We start from the raw sequence: 25,458 nt of genomic DNA on the forward strand, positions 1-25,458 counted from the left end.
TAAGAGAAAACACGAAGACAATACACAAAGCAAAAAAATATACATTGACGAACGAAATATATGAAACAGAATCCATCAGTTCATTAATAGACAAAAAGAAATCTGAAACTAAACCATAAACAAACGACAATTAATATTTAATGTTATAAAGAAAACATCTTTCATATTTATATAAGTAACAACAAACCTGTACCGCTAGTGAAGTATTACGCGATATCACTTAACATCAGGTCTACTGTCTACCGTTACCAACTCAAACTCAACATAACTTTATACATATAGGTAAACACTACACTTATAATTGTCAACAGAAAAGATTTTAAATTCTAAATTTACATTTACAACCAGTTCGCAAGTCAAGGGCTTAGAGCGGGCTAGAAGAACTTGCAAGAAACTCTCTGCCACTGTTTTAAATCACTCTTAGCCTCCTATTACCTAAAACTATACATATAGTAGTTACATTTAAATACCTTATAATATTCATATTTATTACTACTAAAATAACGAACAACAGAACTTAATATTATATCGTTACAAACTTAAAGTGAAGTTTCCGGTCAACGTAATTATTTTAATATAAATGGTTATCGTGTATAAAATTAGGGGACAACGTATAATTTGGTCTACCTATATTCTGCGAACACAATTAGGTATAGAATCTAATCAACCAATATTACGATTGCAAATCGGTTTTAAAAAACAATTTCATCTGTAAGTCCAAATTATAACGAAAGTAATTAACTTACAGTGGTATGTTCACTGGATTGTGGGCCGCACGGAGTTTGCGCGGAAGGTGTTTGTCGCTGTGACGATGGTTGGACAGGATCGATGTGTGATCAAAGACCCTGCGATACACGGTGTCATGAACACGGGCAATGTAAGAATGGCACTTGTGTTTGTACACAGGGATGGAATGGAAGACATTGTACCATACGTAAGTATCTTCTATATGAACTTATGCGAAAGTTACTGTGAAATCGCTTCCCTGTGGAAGATTTCCCTGGGACATCGATCTCCAATTGTTTAATGGGCCTCCTCCAAAGAACGGCAACGCACTCGGCTGCGATGACTCACCTGTTTGGGAGTACCGTAGGCTCGTTTGTCATAAATGTTATAAATAATTTATTAAAATCAGAAATATTATAATAAGGTAATAATAATTTTCTTAACGACACGCCAAGTAAATAAGACATCGTCATGGTTCACTATAAAGTTTATTGCATTAATTAAGTCACAATAACACATGGCGAAACCAAAGGATTTAGGCGGTCTTACTGCTAAAAGCTCTTTTCAATATAGTACAGAACAAATGATTACTTTAGTCAGAAGCTTTAAGTGTATTACTGTTTTATGAATATGGCTATGTCGACCCAAACGTGAAGCTTCGGTACGTGACTTCCACCAACGGGTCTTGTGTTTATTTTTTTTATACTAGCATTTTGCTAAATGCCAACATATTGACATAATTCTATACATTACTTTTTTTTGACTTATTACTAAACGAGCCCTATGTAGTATTTCCGAACCAATTTAACTTACGGTTCATCAGAGCGTACCAATTCTTAAAAACTTGCGAGCGTTCTGGCCATGTGAGTATCCATCAGGTCACTTAACATCAGGTGAACCTCCTACCCGTTTGCCCTCTGTTATATATATACAAATATTTAATTATAAGTATATTGTAAAGTGTTATTGTGTTCTTGAAGCGAGCCGAGGTCTGGCATATTGAAGCGTAACGAAATTTTAGCTTCGACTTTAGGCGAATCTTCTTCATATTAATACATTTTATTTTCTATATTAGTTTTAACTCACTCTTTGCAATATTTACTGATTATCATACTGTCTAGCTGGTTGTCCAAATGGATGCTCGCGTCACGGACAGTGCCTCCTCGAAGACGGTGTATATCGTTGTTCCTGCGCTGATGGCTGGGCTGGAACTGACTGCTCCATTGCTCTTGAACTTTCTTGCAGTGATAACGAGGACAACGACGAAGGTAAACTAATATATGAAATACATTAAATCGTGTTTATACGCCGTTGTATCGATTTTTATGGATTTTTCTACCGCACTAATACCAAAAACTATTGACTTATCATTTAAATAACTAATAATAATTCAATAAATACGCTTTTATACTTTAAGTATAATATTTTAATAGTTTCACATTAATCAAATCGTTTACATGTCATTGAGGAGGAATCCTTAAAAATTGTAACCTAAATTATTACTCTTGTTCGTACACACTACAGACAGTCCACGCGTTGATGACTAAAAAGGTTTTGTATAACCATTAAACTTCTTATAAATTAATTAAGAACACATGTTCGGCACAGTTCCGTAACATGTAGCTAAACGTTTGTAAAAAGAATCTACCGAATTTTGAAGATGGCATGACGGACTGCTCGGATTCCGAATGCTGCAGTCGCCCAGAATGCACAGAACACATCATGTGTTTGGCCTCCAATGACCCCGTCGAGGTTCTACTTCGTAAACAACCACCATCAGTTACCGCTTCGTTCTACCAACGAGTCAAGTTCCTTATAGAAGAGAACTCTGTCCAGAGCTACGCGCATATGGACGAATACTCAGAAAGGTAGGTCTTCTAGTTTGTAGGAAACAACACCATGTAAAAAATGAAGTAGGCCGTTTACTGGATTAGGTTACAATTTGCACAGCAAAATCTTAGTGATCATGATGATCTAGTGTATCATATTGGATAGCAATCATAAAAACATGATGTAGGAATTAGCACCTGACCATATCCCACTCATCTTCCTTAACCCCTCCAAGGATTTGGTGTGTTTCTTTTATTTTAACTTAAATTAAGATTTTTGTTTCACCTGGTGGAAGTTTTTTGATTTTCCTATTTTTTACGAAGTTTCGATGTCCTGGCATGGATGAAATTTATTTTTTGTACTTTTAATAAAGTGTGCATTTTTTCATCTTATTTTTTCACACCAGATCCGATGTGTTGTGTATTGTCTAATGTTAATCCTTTGTGTGTGTCTTACCCTACCTGTTTGTCTAAAATAAAGCGTCTAATACGATTAACTTATCTATTTAAAGTGCTCAGCTTCGAAACAGTTTTGTTTGTCTTTATTTGGTACATAAACACAATTTGGAAAATTCTCGATTTCTAAGCTCGAATCATGATAGACACCACCCAAAACTGTTACAATATAATGTTTCAATCAATGTTAGGTTTCTCTCATGATCGGAGTCGAGCGTTCTTAAAAATACTATAACAAGAGAGGAAAACCATTCATTTTCCAAAAAGACAAAGACTTTAGTATAAAACGATCAGAAGAAATCCGAACAATAACGAACAAGACAAAGCAAAACTGAGAAAATAAAGTAGTAAACCCACCTCGCTTTATATGCAAAAGCGCCTCAAAAGTTTGTTTGCATTAAAACACAAGCCGCTTCACTATTTTATTTGTGTTGAGGAGTCTGGAAGGGTTATATTGCGTTCTGGCATTTGTTTCTTTAGATGTGAATAACATAACACTTGACGGACCTCCGTTTATTCACCATCCAGCATGTCTTTCACTTCATGTTTAAATAGAACCATTATCTTGGTGCAACCTTTTAAATACGCATACTTAAATTGATATCAAATTTTTAATTCATTATTTAATTATATTAAACGATAATAGTGGTGGTTTTGTTCTAATGCAAACGGGCTTTTTGTTTGAATCATTAATATTAAACATGTGACGAAATTCTAATATTATTAATCATACTAAAACAAGTGTTAAAACGCAAGGTAACCGGGGTAGACGAGCGCAATCGTTCGCGTCGATTGCTGTCGGGGTGGGGTTGCACTGAGGGTTGTAGGTATCTGTGTAGTAATCTGTCCTGTCTTTCTGTGTCCCTGTGCCGCCGTGTGTCCGCCACTCCTAGCGAGTTCTGGAATTCCTTTACACCATGGTAAGTGTCAGTCAGCCCGCCCTCGCCCCTCAGTGTTCTGTATCTGTTGACCTCTTCCCTTTTGTTGCTACTCCTGCATATATGTGTGATGCCCAGCCCTCCGCATGCCCGACCGGCACGCGAAAGGCGATACTTTAGCTTTTTATATTTCGTTCACTCCTTTGTATTTGTTTACTCTCTGTGTATGTAACATCTGTATGTCTGTCTTGTATGTTCTTTGTGGTGGCGACAAGTTTAATAAATTGATCCGTAAATCACTGCGTCGCTATCATGTACTGTAATTGGAATTTTCTCATGCACTTGTCGCCGCCGCAATGTTTTTGTAATGTTTATTGTTCTCGTCTACTGTGCTTATATTATAGCTCACATATACTATGGTATATTTTTGTTAGACAATGTGAAAATTAGGAAAATCATTACGCTTTCACGCAAGACGTTAGTAACACATTAGGTTTTATATGTACAAAAGTGAGACGCGAATCGTATAAGTTTAATCGAGCAAAATTCAGCGAACACGCAAAATTAGCTTCAAATGAACTTACCCCTTTATGTGTTCCTTACCCTTTGTCTGCGTCTTTCATCTGTTAACCAAACCCTTACCCTCTGCCCAAGCTCTATGTGTTTAGATCCTACCCTCGTAACTAACCAAATACAACTTTTGAATGTTCTCGGCTACTTCACAGCAAGACGGTAGTACGTCGACTTGTACTATACAATCATTGCTTACATTACATAACACGGTCATTGATAATACTTAATTAGCACTTCGAAATTGGTGCAAACAAAATGTTTTATAATGTGTTTAAGTAGTCTTAAGTATAAAATACATCAAAGGAGCTGCAAGTTCTTTATAAAATATAATCGTCATCTGTATTGTCTCATCTTTACATAATATGTAAATCATCAAGAATATTGTCTGTGAAAACTAATTTACAGCTGTTCTGTGTATAGCATAAAGATGTGTTTAAATTTAGAACTGAATTAGATTCTCTATGATAGTTGTTGGTAACTCTTTCTTTGGTAAGTTTCAGCTCTCCTGGTTTAGCGAATTTTAATTCAATGAAGAAGACGGACGACGGTAATGTTTTGATTATTAAAAACGATAATAACATTTCATGCTTTTAACATTGTTTTGCAGTACATAGAATATTTTCTTGCACCAATTTCAAGTGTCCCAGCGATATTGAACATTGACAATTGACATACTCGTATAATGTCAACAAATTACTATTATGGTCTATGTGGCAGCTGTTACATGCATATAACCTACGTTCCTAGGAAGATTTCAGTTCACATTATCTGTAAATGTTTGATATTAAATTCACGAATGTCAACTGGAATTTGCCCTATATTTAGCTGATCCTGAAGAGAATGTGCGATGCTAAGATCTTCTTTTATTTTTCAATTTTATTTTCATACTTCACTTTCACAGTGTTTTTAGAAACTGATAAAACGTGCGAGCACAGTTCCACTAATTTGTGAAGCTCCAATCAATGAAACGATTCACAAGGTCCTACATACTCGATTATATCTATGTTTTTTCATAGATTACCAAATAGTTTGTCCCACAGACTGCTAATGTTGATAGTTGACAACACAACGTTCTGTACATACATGGACAACAAAAACTTTAAAAATTATAATAGATAATGACACAGACTACTACTAATGACGTGTTCTGTATAGACAACAATAACCATTAAAGAACAAACAAATATTTTCATCGTAAGTCAATTGCTTTTATAACTAGACTTGAGTCATAAAATAATATCTCCATTTTGTTCGGCAGGATCAAGCCCTAAATTAAGAAAAAGTGTTATTCAATGCCAAAAGCTATTTAATGAAGTAATTTCTATTTTCAGACCTCAAAAATTTTGCTATAACAGTTTATTTGAACTGAATTTAATTGGTAAACTCGCCTGCAGACGATTGGCAATAAAAATAATTTCATAGAACGTGTTCGGTCCGGCACTTGACCTATCCGAAGTACGCCGGAGATGCCAGCTTGAGTATATTTAATAGTCTCAAACTTTTTAGGTCGACATTTCAATAAAATTATTTCGAAAGATTTTTAGCATTCATATTCATTCCAAAATTGAAACACTAACTTTGTGTTTACGTTAAATAGAATTGTAGATTCTCATTTAGAGACCGATATTTTATTATTAATCCATAGTGAATGATTTCCGGAAAGATATCTCTTAACATTGTCTATAGTTATTTAAATTACTAGTAGAACTTGGTATTTATATTCAACATTGTTTCGTCATATTTCGAAGTCATAGACACATTGTAAAGGAACATGTGGTAATCTGGTCATCAACAAAGTATCATTAGCGGTTTAATATAGAAAGTATTCACCAAAAAATTTATTCAAATGAATTACACAATTCAAAGAGAGATGTTTAGCGAGCTTTAAAGAGTTATATAAGACTCCTGAATACTGAATTACAAATGAATCATAATTTTGAATACTAATAATCTTTTTAATACTTGTGAATCGTATCATACTGTGCTCTGCGTTATATCTGGGCCCGATCTGATGAGGCCTGGTATGTGCAGCCGTGTGTCGGTGATGCGGGGCCAGGTTGTGTCTCCCCAGGGGCTGGGGATTATCGGCATCAGAGTCTCGGTGGATAGAGAGGCTCGCTTCGGCTTCACGCTTACAAGACAAGGTGGATGGTATGTATTGCTGTTTGTTTAAGATAATTTTGGTCATTTGCTATGTACATCATATGTACTCTGGATGACTGGATTTCGACTTCTCTCTTATCAGGCAATTGACGTATTGCCCACGATGTTTTTCTTTACGCTAATGTTGTTTGAGATATAAATGCATAACCGGGGCTCAAACGTTAGGCATATAAAGTGTAAAACTTAAGAATACGAATAATAGATTTATTTTATACATCGTGCGTTCAAACGCGAAAAGCAATAATTTCATGGTCTTTAACTTTGGATAAGCCATATAACTTATTGTCCTTAGACGACTTATACCCTGAGGAAGAAGAAAAAAACCCGGTTTTTTTAATTAAAAGGATGTTTGTGTGTTCTTAATATTTAATTAACATTTTGCTACTCCTTTGCGAAAATGGCATAAAAATAATCTTTATTATCGTTTAGTAAATATTACATAAGACAAATACACATATTGATAAACTGTTAAAATGTACTTTCGTCACTTACATAATATCTATTAATTTAAAAACTCAGTGGCAATAAAACTTTTTAGTTCTGAGCCTCAGTTTTCTATATCTGTTTCATGATAATTTGTCAATCTAATATACAAGTAGGTGATCAGCCTCCTGTGCCTGTGTGTGACACACCCCTACGACTCTTTGAGTCTAAGCCAAGCCGGTTTCCTCACGATGTTTTCCTTCACCGTTCGAGCGGATGTTATGTGCTCATAATAAGAAAGAAATAAACGATACTTAGAAGTGTCCATATGTTAAAAACGTATTGGATTTTGACACACACAACTCATAGTTCGCGCTAAATCATAAATATTAAGGTTTTGTCGACGTCATCAGAAGTTAAAATTTTCATATATAAATGTCATACAAAAACATACAGCGGATAAAACAATTAACGATTTTCAAACTTTTTACGAAATGAGCATGACGCACGGACCCAGTAACGCAAGTTCGGCTCTGTCAATCATTAGATATTAAAATAAATAAATCAATGGCTTTAAAACCTTTTTAGGTCTGGACCTCAGATTTCTGCATCTGTATCATGATCATTTGTTAATCTAATAGGCAAGTAGGTGATCAGCCTCCTGTGCCTGACGCACGCCGTCGACTTTTTGGGTCTAAGGCAAGACGGTTTCCTCACGATGTTTGACGTTAAGCGATTTCTATATGCATTTGTCCTGACAAGACTGCTATTGTTACAATACAAACCATAGTGGTTTCCAAATATATAATGATTTGCATTGTATTCTTCTGCAAAATAAATAAAAAAATTACATAACACTAAATACCTGAACAAGCATTACTGAAACGTGACTAACTTTGAAGATCAAGGAAGCATACATTGTTAATTTAAAAAATTGTTTTAAAATTGTAACGACAAAATTGTTTATATTATAGGGCAAGCCTAGTAAGGAAAAACTAAATTAAGGGTGAAGTACAAGGAATGCATAACTAAATCAAATAAAAATGTATGTATGCCGGCAAATTTCTTGAGTATCAAACAAGGTAGTGGGGGAAAGTTTGCGCATCGTAGACAGTGCGAGACTCAAACGTCAACTGATTACCCCTCCCCCCCCCCCCAAGTGAAAGAGCTGGGTATATGTATTTTTTAACTTAACTTTCCCAAATCTTACGCATTGTAATGCATATCTATAAGTGGGCCGAAAAGTTCGTAGGCAAACATATAAAATATTTTTTTTTTGATAGAATTTGATTATTTAAAATAGTTGCCTTCGAGAGCGATACGATTATAACGGTGATACAATCATTCGATACCATTTTATAGTACGATTTGTCTTTAGCCTCACAATAGACTTCAGGTTCAAATATATATAAATTGCTATAAAAATATATATATAAGAGTTCTTGAAAACAATTACTTTAATATCCCAAATGTTCCAACAATGTCCTTTTTGAGCGTCTCTTAGTTTGCCCCTTAAAAAAGCAAATCATCAAAACATTACTAATTAACCATGGTGCCTAAAGTCAGCATTACAAACAAATTTCTTCTAGTTAATTACTCACAAGTATTTAAATGAGAGAGCATGTAAATGTGTTAAAGGAATATAACGATATATTATTGTATGAAAAAACAAATGAAAACCACAAACTTGACTTCCGAATTTGAATTCGATTCGACGATAACAGATTAAAATCGGTTTCTATGTAGTCTTTGATCGTCTATAGACTATAACGTAATAGACGTCAATTCCACTCCTTAACTATAGATAAAAATCAACTACCATAAATTATAGAAGCTTATAAAGGTACACGCTCTCGGGTGTAGTTGGCAAATTATTTGCTTGTTAATTAGAAACAGGCCCGGTGGAAGACAGCCGACAGGCGAGGACACGTGCGGCGATGGCCAGGAGTTATTTTTAGCTTACCCGCGACTGCCTTATAGGGTAAACACACCCTTTGTATGCAAAATTAGTTTTTTACATACATATTCGTTTTAATTAAAGACTAGATGAAAGACGTTGTCCTGTAAGCAGGTTTTAAATAAAAACTAAATAATTGTAAATCTAAACGATTCTCGAATCCACAAAATATTCATGGAAATCGGTTTAGAACTTTAATTAAAAATTATAATATACACTCATACAGTAGTCAATAAAAACCTCAACAACATTTACAAGTCAATTTTCTATCTAATATATTATATATTATACATGTTTCCGTTTAAACATAAAGATAAAAATTCGCGAAATCGGTCCGGCCACTCTCGAGTTTTAGCGAAACAACGATGAGCATTTTTATATATATAAAACAATCGACATCATCACAAAGTCATAAAATCGTAGACACTTTAATGTATGCGAAAAATACGTCCTTAATATTTAAAAGGAATATAACAACATATGTTATAATAAGAATTACACGTCTAATTGATAATCTTGTCCTTCTTTATCGGTTAAATTATAGATTATAGATATAAAAAGTATACATAACAATACAATCTAACTGCCAAAAGTTTATTCCGAACAACAAAGATTGGCTGAAAGCAAATACCAAAAAAACCTTTCCTATCAGGACATATAGAAATATATTACTTGAGAGGTCTATTTGACATTTATCATAAAAAAAACAAACAATACTACTTAAATTGCTTAAATTTTGGTTCTTTTGCACGCTGTGACGTCATGGTCATAAATTCTTTCGCGGTAAAATCGTTTTTTAAACGTTAACCAAATATTGGGACGACATAAACAAATACGATTTTTAGATTGATATAAATATTAAAATACATACAATTATTATTCATAATTGAGATCAAATTAACGATTTTTTTTTTATGACCGCGCCATTATTATTCAAATTTTATCTGTAGCTACGCCCGCATTTACGCATGCGCAATGTTGTCCGAGGTTTTGGCGCCATTTTACTTTGAACTTTTAATAAACTCAATTGTTATACCTGACTTGGCGAGAACAAAATAATTATTGGCTAAAATGATAGCATTGTTAAAAACAAAAAATATGAAAGCAATATCGATGATGCTCAATATTTTTATTTGGGCGACAAAAATTTTCATATTGATCCGGTGATATATATATTTTTTTTCAATATTACTATTAGAAAACCAATATCAAATGAAGGGTGATGTATCTGCACTTACCGTTCATGCTTAGCTGGATTAGATATTAATTAAGGTTTAAAGGGTAATGTAAACATTGATTATTGGAATTTATTACAGAAATTTCCACCACAACACCAGGTTATGTTATTATTGATTTTAGGATAGATATATGAAGTAAACAATTGACTACAAATATTCAGATGTTTAAACAAGTAACCAAAATAAGGAAAGATATCTCGGGTTCATTTTCATTGATAACATTATAACAAAGTGCATTATTTAATAAACAGTTTAATTAGATTAGACTCCCAATCGCATAAGTAATTTTATATACAAATATCGTTTTCGTATTCTTCAATTTAAATTTTTCGTGATCGCTTGTTAACGTTAACAGAATGAAAATCGTAAACATTACAGTAAATAAACTACCTTAGAACCTGACAATTTTGTAGAATCTTTTAGTAAATAGAATTTATCTGTCCAAATGGGAGCTATTCAAAGTAAGTGGGCACCTCAATTACACTCGATTCAAGCCGACATAGTCCTGAAGCTAATGGTGTATTTAATTGGTTCGAACGAGTTCAATGAACCATTGTTTCTTTGTTACATTCTAGTGATAACCCAGCGAAGCCATAGATCCATTAGCTATAGATTATAAATGGTTGTAACTAAGTAATTCGTATATTTTGGTGACACAGTCGAATACTTCTAAATACTTGTGGAACTAGTTTTTTTAAGTACTTATACTAGGTCTGTCTTTGTTTTATATAATGGAAATAGTTTTAACTTTATGCCAGTTTCAAGTAAAAAGGTCTGTTTTTTACCGAGTGCAACATCACATCTAGTACTACATATATGCTTTTTAAATTTAGAATAATAGTTTATCGCAGTTATTCTTAACCTTTACTGTGTCATCTTACTTAAATTTATATGCAAAATACAAGAAATTACTAGGAAATTGCTAATGAAAAACAGAAAGTAAATTTTCTAAACATAAATAAAAAATACAAATAATTTTAATACATTTTTGATTATCCCCCCTTAACAATAGAATTGTGCCCCCCTGTGGGGCGTGGACCCCACGTTGGTAATCACTGATTTAACGTACGTATAAACCGGACATCTCCTCGATTCAATTGATTATACAGTCAAACCAGAGTAAGACAACTGAGAGTTAGAGAGGCTGATGAGAGCATTTACCGAGTACCGTCATTTTGCCCTCCTAAAACTTCTATAAGTGAAAAAAATAATAAGTGTGATTGATACCCAACAAGTGATAGTTAAACGCATTAAACTTATCCAACAACAAACAACAGACAAATCAAATTCGCGTAACATAAAAAACAGTATTGCAAAAAAATTCACAGATTCTCTGCTATAATATTATTTAGATTAGACGTTTATATTTCCCTATTATTTCAATATGTAACACCCACACATACAAGTATTAATTTCTAATTATGTCATATTTGCCGTATTTTATAGACCTCTATACGTCAGACACTCTGTCACTCTGTCGTGAGAAACCTCTCTAAGAGAAAATGAGATCGCAGTCCCTCGAGCTCCGACTTACATCGATAAATCCAAATATCGGCACAATCCGCCATATATAAATAGGCATGCAAATGTCATATACATTTTTACAATGTCTTATTAAGAACATAAAATAATGTCAAAGTTAAAATTATTTGCAATCGTTGTCAAATCTATAGTCCAAATACTCGCCAACGCTATAAAGGCACTTTGCCTTTAAAAAATAAATTATATATTTTTCCCTTGAAAGAATTACACGGCAGTGATCTATAACTTCTAGGAAAGTATTTAAATAGTTTTATAGCCATGACGTAACAATTTTTTGTATATATCATGGTGGAGCATGGAGGGACCCACTGCTGTGTTGGATCTCAGTTATCCAGGTTTGATTGGTTATAATATTAAGGCTAGAACCCTTCAAGAAGAAGAAGAAGATCAAAATAAATCATTGATACTAGTGTTTTAAGTCCCAAAGATATATACTTAAAACCCGTATTTTTGCGGAAACTGTATTTTGGAAATTACCGTACGTATTGGCACTTAGGCTTAGGCTTCTCACTTAGTCTTCTCTTCGTCTGAATTTGACAACTGTAAATAGTAATATATATAAGGGAAAAATAAAATTATACAAAAGAAAGCAACGTTTCATCTACGGGTAATAATAATTTATTTATTAAATATCAGAAGTCCATATGTTTACTATTGTGTTAGTTAAAACATTGCCCTAAATATATTATATAATGGATGAACAGAGCGGGAAGACATAATGAAAGAAAAAAGAAGAACACTATTGGCCTAGTGGTTTTCGCGTGCGACTCTTATTCCTGAGGTCGTAGGTTCGATCCTCGGCTTTCTGTCTATATGCACATTTAACATTTGCTCAAACGGTAAAGGAAAACATCGTGAGAAAACCGGCTTGCCTATTAGATTGACAAATGATCACGAAACGGATTTAAAAATGTTGTAGCGCTACTGACTTATGTTATTATTAATGGAAGAACAAAGTATAAATTAATTATCTCATTTGCAATTTATTAAAACCAAATAATCGTTGAATAATACGGCCCATAGTGTCATTCTGATTTTAAAAAAATGGTGAATACGGTTTCTCGGTGAAAGTGTATTTAAATATAGTTTAAAAACTATAATACACTAGCGACAAAAGTCTTCAAATATGTGAAATATATATTTCACATCGCGTGATCCATGAAAATATTTACAAACACCGTGAGAGCTGCCGTGTAATTTCGTTATATTAATTTTCGGACACGGTTATTACAAATACTTTACACGTATTACGTTGAACGGAAACGATCGGCCATTACCGAACCACGCTTTGATGTTTCTATATTTACAATTAACGTTTTTATTGGTTTAAGAAATTCCATTATTCCCGAGCGTTCAACTTACGAATTGAGATGAACAAATGATTTATGTATTTAATGACGATAGCAGTGTGAGTTTGTTTATAACATTCAAATAAATAAACAAAAATATTTGTCCCAAATTTATATACCCCCAAGTGTTCTCCTGTGGGGTTGATGAAATGACCTCGTAGCCGACACGGCTTTGTAAGTACTCCCTGAGTTGGTTTTAGTGGGTATACAGTGTTTGAATAACAGAGATTCTGGTGTGGCTTGGATCCCATATACCTGATTTACTTTCGGTAGGATACGCGGAAAGGCATTTCCATGTTTGATATCAAAAAGGCTCACTTAATACCAAGTGGAATTGCTGCCAAACTTCCCAGTTTAGGATAAATAATACATATTCATTCCTGAAAAACTACTAACCTGACTTTAATAAAACTTGTGCTGTTTTAAGTAATATCCCATACTGTATTGTATATTTTGTATCATTTGTAGTTATAGTTCGTGAAAAAAGCCCACTTTCCTATATATTAGATAAATTCAATAAATAACTAATAATGAATAATTGTTACCCATAATACAGGGACTTCCTAGTGTGGCGACTAGCGATATATGAATTTTGTCACAAACCTTTTGTAATTAATAAAGTCTTTATTATTATGAATAATATTATTCTATTGCGTTTGATTAGATTTTATTACACACAATCCTAAATTACATTGTCAAAAATCCATAGAGTCATGAGTTTTTTTTAAATTAATTTATTAGTTGCCGGTCAGTTTAGGTTCTGGAATTGCAACGTTTAATACAGAAATACACGAAGTATTGGTACGAAAGATTGATTGATTGCAGAAACAACGAACGAATTAAATCGTGATACTTTTAAGAATAGTGTAAAAATCTTGATGTAAACAACAGGTTCGACGTACTGGTCAACGGGGGCGGAGCCGTGACGCTGCAGTTCCAGAGGTCACCATTCAAACCATTACGGAAGACAGTCTTCGTGCCATGGAATCAGATCGTCGTACTTCCACCGGTTCAAATGGAGTTGAGCGATGAAAGCGTTAAAGTACCTACACCAAGGTTAGTCAAATACAAATTTATTTATTGATATTGGTAACACTCATGAACGTCAGTATTTAAAAAAAAATCTACAAGTTCCCAATCAAGAGCGGGTGAGAGCTGGCAAGAATAGCCGTTCTTATTTCAAGTGAAAATTCTTTATCGGCGTTGGAAAAAAAAACGTCACATTTTCGGTTACGCGTCACATTTTTCCGTTACGTGTCATATTTTTCTTGTCCCACGGTTGATTCGAAGAGATTTGAAGCCAGACATTAATAACAAAAATATATAATAACTATATTAGTAATAATTATATTACAATTAACGAAATTCTGTAATAATAAGGTAAAATGAAATAATTGTATTATTTGTATTCATGTCTATGATAATAAAAGACTTTTGTTAAACTTTATCTAATTTAACTTTATTCAACCAATTTCTGTAAAGTTGCATATAGTAGATAATTTCTCGAAAAATAAAGTCATTAAGAAATTCATATCTCGTGTGTGCACTAGTACACGCACACATGTTTAATTCTGTCTTTCGTTTACAGTATATAGGTATTAGAGTCGTTCCTTAGAAGAGTCGTTTCCTTTCTTTAAAATTAATTTAGGTCACAGATCACAAGATCCTTGACAAACCTTTTTTTTTACCAATCACCTCTAAAACGTAGTTACGCTCCTCTAATCGATGCTTTTTGGAAATTCCGTCTCACACCTTTTTAGGCGGTTAGGATTTCCTATATAGTTGTGGTTTTTTTTTATGAAGGAGATAATGCACAACTGCAGGCCCGCGAGCGCATGCAGTCGCTATCGCGGGGACTGTGGGGATGGTTAACTCTTATCCCTCTGCTAATCCGAGAGGAGAAACCCGACTCACTAAAATTTCCTCCTGAGCCCTCCATATCGCCTGCTATGCCGGACACATTCATTCTGAATGAATGACGTCCGGCACCGCATTGAGTCCCCCGGGGGTCGCACTAGGCATTCAACCCAGGGAACTCAGGCAAAAGGAATGTAGAATTACTAACCACTTGTAATTTCCACCCTCGGCCTAGAACGTATTGCTACATTCTAAACCTACACAGTCTCCTTCCTATAGTTCGATGCCCACTGCATACTATAGAAATTCGACCGTGCCCTCCATGTACGGTTTAAGCACTCGCCCGGTACCGTACAACCCTACCAAAGGTCGAGAACAAATTTAAAACTTGCACTCGAACCGGGAATCGAACCCAGTACCCCTCACCACAGCAGTCACATACAAAGACCGCTAGGCTATGAGACCCTTAGTTGTGGAATACGCTTACCGACTCCAATCGACTGCTTTACGCTCTAACCTATTTTAATAGTCTTCAGAAACAATTCTTAACCATATCCTGTCCAGCTCAATCCTGACTTTAGTTATTCTTTAATTACATTAATAAGTTTTTTTTTTAATTTGGTAATACAGTCAAAATCTGCTATAACGACATCGAACGGACTACTCATATTTGGTCGTAATAACCGATAGTCGTAACAGCCGTTATTAATTACCTAATTACCTAATACAGAAGAATTCAGCCGGGACCGTTTGGTCAATATAACCGGTATGTTGGTCTAAAGTCTAAACGACGTCGTCGCAAACGGTTTTGACTGTAGTATCATTTTTAATGTTACTTGTAATTTTATTTTTGTTGATTTGGCTATGCACTTTACCTTTCGTATTTATTTTTCCTAACTTGGGTTGCCTGGAAGGGATCGCTTGTTACCGATAAGGACGCCCGTTGCATCCCTTATAATTTGTTTTTATTTTAATGTTAAGTATTCTACTGTCAAAAGTCATATATGACATGTTTCTTTGCACTTTAACGTAAACACAATATGACAGAAAGTTTTTTGACGTAAACACAATCTGACCGTTTAGACTGCAGTTTCTAATGCTGTAGTAATAATTATTACAGAGCTCCCCCACTTTTGGGCTGGTCGCCAATGCCACAATGGTGGGAATCCAACACGCCTCCGTGTGGAGTCCATGACCACGAGCGCCTAAGACCAGAGGTGGTGGCCATGCCAGCGCTGGCAGCACCTGCTGCTCCGTCGCCTACTACAACCACTGTTATATATCCGGAAGCTCAGGTAATATTCTTATATATATATATAGTCTTTGTGTATATTTGGTAAATAGTGTTGTATTACATGCATTCCACAATTGAGCGTTTCTTAAAGACACTTTTTGCAGCACACCACTACTTTGTAGAACCAGCTGCCCACTGAAGTAGTTCTGAACCAATTTGTCAGGGTCCTTCAAGGATACCAGACAGATTCTTAAAATACCGGCACGGGGGCCTGTGTGGCTGTCCATAGGTATCACTTAACACCTCAAGGTGCCAACAAATCTAACTATCGCCCTAGGCGGGATTTGGTAACAGCAGAGCCTAGTCATATAATAACTTTAATTTTTATTTGTTTAAGTCTATGATATGACAATGTCATTGACAGCTGACAGTAACTATTGCTCCGACGGATATATTCTATATATGTTAGGTTAAGTTGGTGGACTCATTTTCCATACTAAGACTCATAATTATTTCGTTGTGCATATTCTATAAATATATAAAATACATAATTTGAAGAAGAAAAAGATTATATATGTCCCAACCAACTAGTTGAATAATCCGTTCAATTAACAGCCTAGCCTTTTGACTAAGCGACGCCGTTTAACTAAGGGCCTGAAAGATATTCTGCCGTAGCGTTTGTAATATTTAATAAACTGGCTAATGCTTAGGCCATTTGTATGATACCATGTGGCAGAAATAAATAATATGACATAAAAAATATTTCTTGAAAAATTAAATTGCTTGAGTCAGTCACAGCTAATGCCAGATTATTTTTTTACTTACACTCTTCCATTGAACCTGTAGTTTAACACCATCAAAGTTGTGGTTAGCCGAGGCCATATTGATAGTATGAAGAATTTAGTTTCGAGTTTGAGAGTGGCAGAAAGTGGAACTAAATTTAAATTAACAGACAACATGCTAGGCAAATAATGGAACGTCATCGATCCAAGTCATTTGCCTAGCTGTTTGACCAACAGGCTGATCATATTTCAGGCCGCTAGTTAAACAGCGCTGTTTAGTTAAAAGGCTAGACTGTTAAGTGAACGGCTAATTAAGCTAGTTCTTATATACATTCTTAAAAGTAGTTTTGAGCTTCGTGATTTATTAAGTATTTTTAATTATATTAGCGGTCATAGATTAAACATTTCTCCGTTTGCATCTCCAACAAATAATTATATTAATAAAAATAAATCTTAAGAAAACACTTTTTAATTGAATTGAAGCTATGTATTATTATTGTAAACTTAATAATTTACATAATTTTAAATATTCCGACGTTTCGCGTGCTTTACAGCGTGCATGGTCACAATATAATAATACATAGCTTCAATCCGTTTAAAAAGTGTTTTCTTAATGTGTAAAAGCTATGTTATATGACATGTATGAGTTGTTAAAAGACAATATATCTTTTCAGATTGTCAGTGAATCCATAGCTATACCGGGCTCCTCAGTTAAACTAACGTATCGATCTTCGCAAGCCGCCGGCTATCTGTCCTGCGTTCATATACAACTGACCAGGAAAATAATTCCCGCAGCCCTGACCAGGGTTCATGTGAGGGTGGAAATAGAGGGCTCACTTCACACACACACATACGAGGCGGACCCAGACCTGACGCATGTGTTTGCGTGGAACAAGAGAAACGTTTATAAGCAGAAGGTGAGGTTTTCATGATTATGATCAGAAATGTAAGGAAATATAATAATAACAGTGGCTCTTCAATGGGTGTGGGATCTTGACCTCAGATTCCATCATATACTGAGGTGATCTGTCTGTAATATTGGCGATAGTCAAATTTGAGACATGCCGGTTTCGTCATGATGTTTTTCGTACGAGCGTCTTAGCGTGCGGAGTGAACCCCTCAGAGAAAGCGTCGCTCGTCGAAGCTACTACGCCACCACTGCTTGAATATATGTATACAGGAATATATAGATAAATAATCCACTTTGATTCCTATCAAGTTTGTGAGAGACCTTTCCACTTTTTAAAGTACAATTAAACTAATTTAATTTTAGAAATGAAACTTCTTTATCGGCGTTGGAAAAAAATACTGTCACATTTTTGGGTTACGCGTCACATTTTTCCGTTACGTGCCATATTTTTCTTGTACCACGGTTGATTCGAAGAGATTTGAAGCCATTAATAACAAAAATATATAATGACGATAACAATGATAGTAATAATTATATTACAATTAACGAAATTCTGTAATAATAAGATAAAATGAAATAATTGTATTATTTGTATTCATGTGTATGATAATAAAAGACTTTTGTTAAACTTTATCTAATTTAACTCTATTTAGCCAATTTCTGTAAAGTTGCATATAGTAGATCATTTTTCGAAAAATAAGGTCATAAAGAAGTTTCAATTCTTACGTGTGTACACGCACACATATTTATTATGTGTAATTGCCGAACCTTTTAAGTCTACATTTTCTTAAAGCCTGTGTCGTTTTCACTCATTTCACTTTAACCATTTTTAACGATGTGACAAAAATTTAGTAACCTAGACTTATCGTTTGCCTTACGTCTAAGAGTGACGTCAGAAACGAAACTTTAAACGAACTATGAGTTACGTCAGAATCAAATACATTTACGCCGTACAGGAGTCAGATTTAAAACTAAAAGCAATTTCTACATTTTTGAAGTGCACAGACGCTAATTAAAGATTTAAGTGTGCGCCTGGTAGATAATACCGGTGACACAAAAGCTGGTGTAATATGTCTCGCAATACAGCGAGGAAATGCTGCCAGCGTTAAAAATACACTGCCACGGAAACCAAAATTGTAAATACAGTATATTTGATGGTTACGCTTACTAATAAAGAATAGTATTTCTAAATTATTCAAAAAATAGCAGTTGATGAAGTTTTCACCTATTGAATTCAAGTATTACGTAATAAATTTTGGGGGTTTCTCTTGTAAAACGTTACGATGCGGGGCGGGGATTAAAATACACGTTAATGATAATATTATTTTCGACTTTCCAGTACTTTACACCACACAATGGTAAGTTTTAGGTATAAAGAGTCACGGGGGGTGGTCACGAAATGTTTTACTATTAGATACCGAAAAGATTACGGTGCGTTTCATGGGGGGGGGGGGGGGCCCCCACATCTGTTTATACGACCTACGTGTTTGTTTATAATCGGAAACGGTCATTCTTTTCGATACATATATTGAGTACATACTTAAGAGAAACAGTTTAGTACTTAATATGTCCTAATCTAAGTAAATAAAGAAATTTCCTCTGAGATTAACTCCCCCCCCCCCCATCTCTCGGCACCTATCTATTCCAATAGTTTGCATCACTTTAACTTTTTTCTTTATATATTGCATCTGAAATCACAAATTTATGGTTTGTAAGAATTCTCTCCATAATAGTATAGCATGCTCCTCCCGGCTCACCCTTGGTACCCTGCCCGTTTGCCTTCTGTTAAAGTATGTAAAAACAAATTTTATTGATTTTCAGTTGTAAAAATTATTGGAATGTCCTGTACTTTTTTAAATTGCCACATAATGATTTCTTCGCTGTTCGAGCTTAACAATGCGCCTTGACAGTCCATTGGTGCAAAGCCGACGACCTCAGTGATAAGAGTGACACGCTGAAGCCTCTAGGCCAACACTGTACATTTCCTATATCCACATTATATTTCCTTTAGTTTTATATATAAATCCCTTATCTCCAGGTATACGGTCAGGCTCAAGCGAAGATCTCAATAGGATACGAATACACATCATGTTCGTCAATCGTCTGGGAGACGCAGACGGCAACGTTAGCCGGCTTCGATGTGGACATATCTGACATCGGGGGATGGGGTCTGGACATCCACCACCATTACAACTTCCATGAAGGCATCTTGCAGAAGGGAGATGGCGCTTTGTTGCATTTGAAGAATTATCCTAGGACTGTTCAGGTATATTGTTTTAATGAAATTTAATGATAATTAATTTCACATATCATCTCAACGACCGTCGTTCCACGAGAAAGCCTTTTTTAAGGCAGTTTTTGCTACGCACCACCACTATGTAGCCCTGGCTGCCTATTGTCATCCGAATCCTTCAAGAAAAGAGCGTACAAATTCTTAAAATGCCGGCGCACTCGCACTCACTCGCGAGCCCTCTGGTATTGAGTGTCCATGGGCGGCGGTATCATTTAACATCATGTGAGCCTCCTGCCCGTTTTCCCCTCTGCTCTATAAAAAAAGAGTCAGTAGCACAGTAGTCAAGTTTTGTATCCCATACAATATATATAGTTCGAATTGTATTGCCCCCTGTGGGGCGTGGGCCCCACGTTGAGTAACACTGGCTTAAAGTTATTACTTAAAAGATTTCTTAAGTTATATTTTAGTAGTGTTCCATTTATGTCCATAATCAGTTTTGCGCACTTGATTCAATTGTGTTTTTATACAATTAAACTAAATAACGTTATTAAACTTGTTCCTAGTTTTTGTATTGTTAAATAAACGGTTTTACGATAATTCTTCTACAACGCGATTTCCTATAACGCGGTCTGGTTTTACCGCGTACATGGGGGTTTAATATATATACTGTCTATCTATACTTAGTATCTATCGGCCAACGGTTATTTATTTATGTACAGCTTGTACTCTGACATAGGCCTCCTCTAATGGAATAGGCTCCCCTTGATGGCTGGAAGTCTTCCACAGTCCATCACACTTTTGTGAACTAGCGAACTATGAAAGCGACTCCCGGATCTCTTCCCTGCGAGATATGACCTCCAAGTATTCAAAATTAGAGTGTACTTTTCCATTAAAGGCCGGCAACGCGCCGTCTAAAAGTGGTTGTCCATGAGCTGCGATGTCTGCCCCTTATGGGCGTCCCGTAGGCTCGTTTTCTCCCCTTTTGTATAAAAAAATCCAATCTTGGAGTTCTGATGATATGATGTGGAAGGTCCAATGTGGAACCGCTACCTTTTGCATATCATCGTCCCATCTTCTGCCTGCCTTTCTTTGGTTTCCCACTTCGTGGGTTCTATCTACAATGACTAATATCACAAAATTAACGCCAAGCAAACCAAACAATGGCACGGCAAATCATTTTCTGAAAAACAGTTCAGTTCACTTCGACTTCGTTGTGGATAAAGTCTGAAATTTTAAAAATCTTTTATATTATCTTGGCCTTGGATAACTGCTCTTAATAGCTGGATAGATAACTCGTAAATACTTGCAGGTGGTAATGGGAACTGGTCTCCAAAGAAGCTTAGACTGTCCCGATCATTGCAACGGGAAGGCCGCTGACTCCAGACTTCTCACTCCGACAGCTTTAACATCTGGTCCCGATGGTTCGCTTTACGTTGGAGACTTTAACTTGGTCCGACGTATCACACCTGAAGGCGTTGTTACTACAGTTCTTCAACTACAGTAAGTACCAATACAAGGATAAATAAAAAAAAACTCACGCGTCATTTATACAAATTACCCTAAACCATTCTCGAATCAAACTCCACTCAAAATAACTAAACAAGTACACTTATGAACGTCAGAAAAGAAGTTAAATTAATTGTAAATTTACATTTACTACCAGTTCGCAAGTCAAGGGGGTAGAGCGGGCAAGAAGAACTGGCAAGAAACTTTCCGACACTCTTTTTAATCGTTAAGTTTTGAGTCACACAAATTGTTTGAACTGGGAAAAATCCCAAGGATTAGGATCATTTAAGTATTCGTCAAATTTATAAAAAGCTTTATTGATTAATTTACGTTTAACGAGGGCTTTAAATTTATTTAGTGATAATTCTCTAATTTCGCTTGGGAGTTTGTTGTAAAAACGAATACGATTTCCATATAAGGAGTTGTTTATCTTCTGGAGCCTGGTTGGTCGTACACTCAAATTGGTTCTGTTTCGAGTATTATACTGGTGACCGTCACAATTTGTTTTAAAATCGTTCGTACCGACTCCCTTGGGGAGAACACACAAATATGGATTGAACCTCTCCAGCAGCACCCCACAGTAGTAATCCACTTGAACTCAGACAAAGTTTTATCAAAATCGGTCCAGCTGTTTAGGAGGAGTTTTATTTAAAAACTCACACACAATAAAGGCCATTTATTTGTTTATTTAAAAAAAAGTCTTCAAAAGTTTATTCCAAGTGGTGACACTTTAAAATCACTGTATTTTTAAATGGCTGATAAGAAACAAAATCTCTCAGTTCTTTTATTACATAAAATAACATAATTTAGATTAAAATTAATAAAGTATATCACTGCATAAATCTAATTTGATAGAAAGAGACGAATGTCGATTGTAATTTAGTGAACGACAACTCTAGCATAGTTTTTAACCGACTTTGTATGTTGAAATTGATGTACTAAAATAATACTTGGATTTCATAATCTATTTAAAGTACCTTCCTTACTGACTAAGTATTTATGTCTCGCTGTTGCTTTTAATTACTTGCATAAAAGTGCAAGTCCTATCAAAATCAGTGAAGTAGTTTCTAAGATATGGATTTTACGTACATATTAAATTATACCGTATACAAAATTATCCAATAATTTTTCAGGACTACTCAAATGGCATACCAGTACTACATCTGCATATCACCAGCCGACGGCTACCTGTACATATCAGACTCCGAGAGGCACCAGGTCAGACGAGTGATAGTGTTGGACAAAGTGAGAGACCCCACCGCGAATTCTGAACCAGTTGTTGGGAGTGGTGACCGGTGCGTTCCAGGTGATGACTCTAACTGCGGTGATGAGGGACCTGCTATTAAAGCCAAGTTGGCCCACCCTAAAGGTTCGTTGATAGGCAATCCATTGAATTTATTTTATTTATTATAATGCGTCCTAAAATTTATATAAAATCATCACAAAAATCATACAACTTTGACAATATGGCCATATCATATTAAAACAAGTCAGGAACTTGACATTTTAATTATTAAAAGTAAAAAAACCACTGACGCTACAATCTTGTTAGGTCTGGGCCTTAGATTTCCGTATCTATTACATGATCAATGACAATCTAATAGGCAAGTAGGTGATCAGCCTCCTCTGCCAGATACACGCCGTCGTATTCGGTCTAAGGCAAGCTGGTTTCCTTACGATGTCTTACTTCACCGTCCGAGCGAATGTTATGCGCACATAGACTATTGATGCACAGCCTACGATTTTAAATTATATTAAAATAATTTCCTGAATTATTATTAATAATTAATTCATAAGCTTCTTAATGACTAACAATATCTCTTATAAATGCAGCAGTTTTCATTACGTATTTATCTTCAGGTCTGGCTATAGCAGCAGATAGAACCATGTACATCGCAGACGGAACGAACATCCGAGCAGTTGACCCCAGCGGAATCATCCATACCCTCGTAGGCCACCATGGACATCACAACCATTGGTCACCTGTACCCTGCCACGGCGCTATTGCCCCCTACGAAGCCCAACTTCAATGGCCCACGGGAGTGGCACTTTCGCCGCTAGATGGCTCCCTATACTTCATAGACGATAGAGTAATCCTCAAACTCACGGTCGACATGAAAATAAAGGTGGTCGCAGGCCAGCCGTCGCACTGTCGACTCGGAAGTGACGGCAAGCCGATAGCGAAGTCGAACAAAACGACCGATTTCCGTGAAGACTCCAATCTGGGGACTATCCTGGCGATCGCGTTCGCCCCGAGCGGGATTTTGTACGTCGCAGAATCGGACTCCAAGAAGACGAACACGATAAAAACAATAGACCCGTCGGGGAAAATACTGCATTTTGCTGGGAAACTGCAGGAGAATTTGAAGGAATTGAGCTGTGAATGCAACTCGTCTACCGTTATTCCGGTGAATCCGAGGGACGAGGCGGGATGCCCTTGCAGGCTGAGTGTGGCTGTTGGGGATGAGCCGCCGACCAATACGGAGACACTGTTATCGTCCAATGCCAAGTTCCAGACGATCTCAGCTCTTGCTGTCACACCGGATGGCGTACTCAATGTAGTTGACCAAGGTAGATTTTAGACTATACTAGTATAGAAATACAATTTGCTTAGTTAAACTTAAGTATAAACAAATTCATGTGCCACAAAGAGCAGGAGGTAGAGTTCCCTGCAACGTTATCAGGCTATTTGTCTGATTTAAAAATGATATAGAACTGGAAATATTAACCTTGATTTTATCCATGGTTACGATGCTTTCTCCAGGGTAACGAGCAGGAATCTTAAGATGTTCAGGATACACTAAATTGAAAACAAAAATATAATTAGCAAAACACTTATTGCGTGTATTTATTAACCTTCTGTACGTTTTCGGGTACTACCCACATGTTTAAAAATGACATACCCTCAAAAATTACTTAAAAATGACATACATATAAACTCTTTTACTTTCAGGCTCCCTTCACATACTGGCTCTGAAGCATTACCTACCCTCACACGATGAAAACGGCGAATTCAGAATTCCTTACCCACCGACATCCGAAGTGTACGTCTTCAACCGATACGGCCAACACATTACAACCAAAGACCTAACATCAGGAAAAACAAGATACTCCTTCCTATATTCCAAAAACACCAGTTTTGGGAAATTATCGACGGTCACAGATGCGTCTGGAAACAAAATACAGCTTTTGAGAGACTACAGTAACATTGTCAGTTCTATAGAAAATACTCAAGATCACAAATTGGAACTGAAAATCTCTGGAATCGGATATTTGACACGAATCACGGAGAAGGGATCTTCGGAATTGGAGTTTGATTATGACGCTAATTCCGGATTGCTTAATAGTCGATCGGGGGTGAGTACAATTAAGACATAGACCTAATATATATTACTAATGAAACACACACGGAAACACACAAAATAATAATATAATATTAAATATTTCATATTTCACGAGTTATTTGAATAAAAAGCATTTGGCGTTTACTTAATTTTTGTTCCGCGAAACACTGCATCGTCCCTCTCATCTCACGCGATCCTCAGGCATACGTTTGTTCACTAGTCACTAGAGAGGATATAGACGCGCGGATGAAACCATAATCGTTCAGATGCCAATGTTGCGAAAATAATGTTTGATAATTTTAATATTCTTTATATTTTACAATAATCTTAATCAAGAATCGAATCTAGGACTTTTAATTTGAACTCCTTAATAAACACTATGAACTGATACAGAAGGTCCAATAAGAGTAAAGTAAAAGTTTCCAAGTTCAGCGCCATCATGTAAGATTACAATGGTT

At 35.6% G+C, this 25,458-nt stretch overlaps 1 protein-coding gene across 2 annotated transcripts in view; it reads left to right on the forward strand.

The window, feature by feature from the left end:
- LOC123715850 (teneurin-a) overlaps window positions 1-25,458 on the forward strand; it is an 87,447-nt gene that overhangs the window by 56,227 nt on the left and 5,762 nt on the right. For both annotated transcript variants that reach the window (XM_045671198.1, XM_045671199.1), the window contains 12 exons: window positions 749-934; window positions 1,848-1,994; window positions 2,387-2,594; window positions 6,494-6,613; window positions 14,026-14,190; window positions 16,112-16,286; window positions 17,682-17,924; window positions 19,956-20,183; window positions 21,460-21,650; window positions 22,790-23,025; window positions 23,517-24,227; window positions 24,610-25,013. In XM_045671198.1, the coding sequence (XP_045527154.1) occupies window positions 749-934; window positions 1,848-1,994; window positions 2,387-2,594; window positions 6,494-6,613; window positions 14,026-14,190; window positions 16,112-16,286; window positions 17,682-17,924; window positions 19,956-20,183; window positions 21,460-21,650; window positions 22,790-23,025; window positions 23,517-24,227; window positions 24,610-25,013 (3,014 nt within the window). The remainder of the gene's footprint in view (window positions 1-748; window positions 935-1,847; window positions 1,995-2,386; window positions 2,595-6,493; window positions 6,614-14,025; window positions 14,191-16,111; window positions 16,287-17,681; window positions 17,925-19,955; window positions 20,184-21,459; window positions 21,651-22,789; window positions 23,026-23,516; window positions 24,228-24,609; window positions 25,014-25,458) is intronic.

The sequence above is a fragment of the Pieris brassicae genome, chromosome 10 (assembly GCF_905147105.1).
Source record: "Pieris brassicae chromosome 10, ilPieBrab1.1, whole genome shotgun sequence".
NCBI classification, from domain to species: domain Eukaryota; kingdom Metazoa; phylum Arthropoda; class Insecta; order Lepidoptera; family Pieridae; genus Pieris; species Pieris brassicae.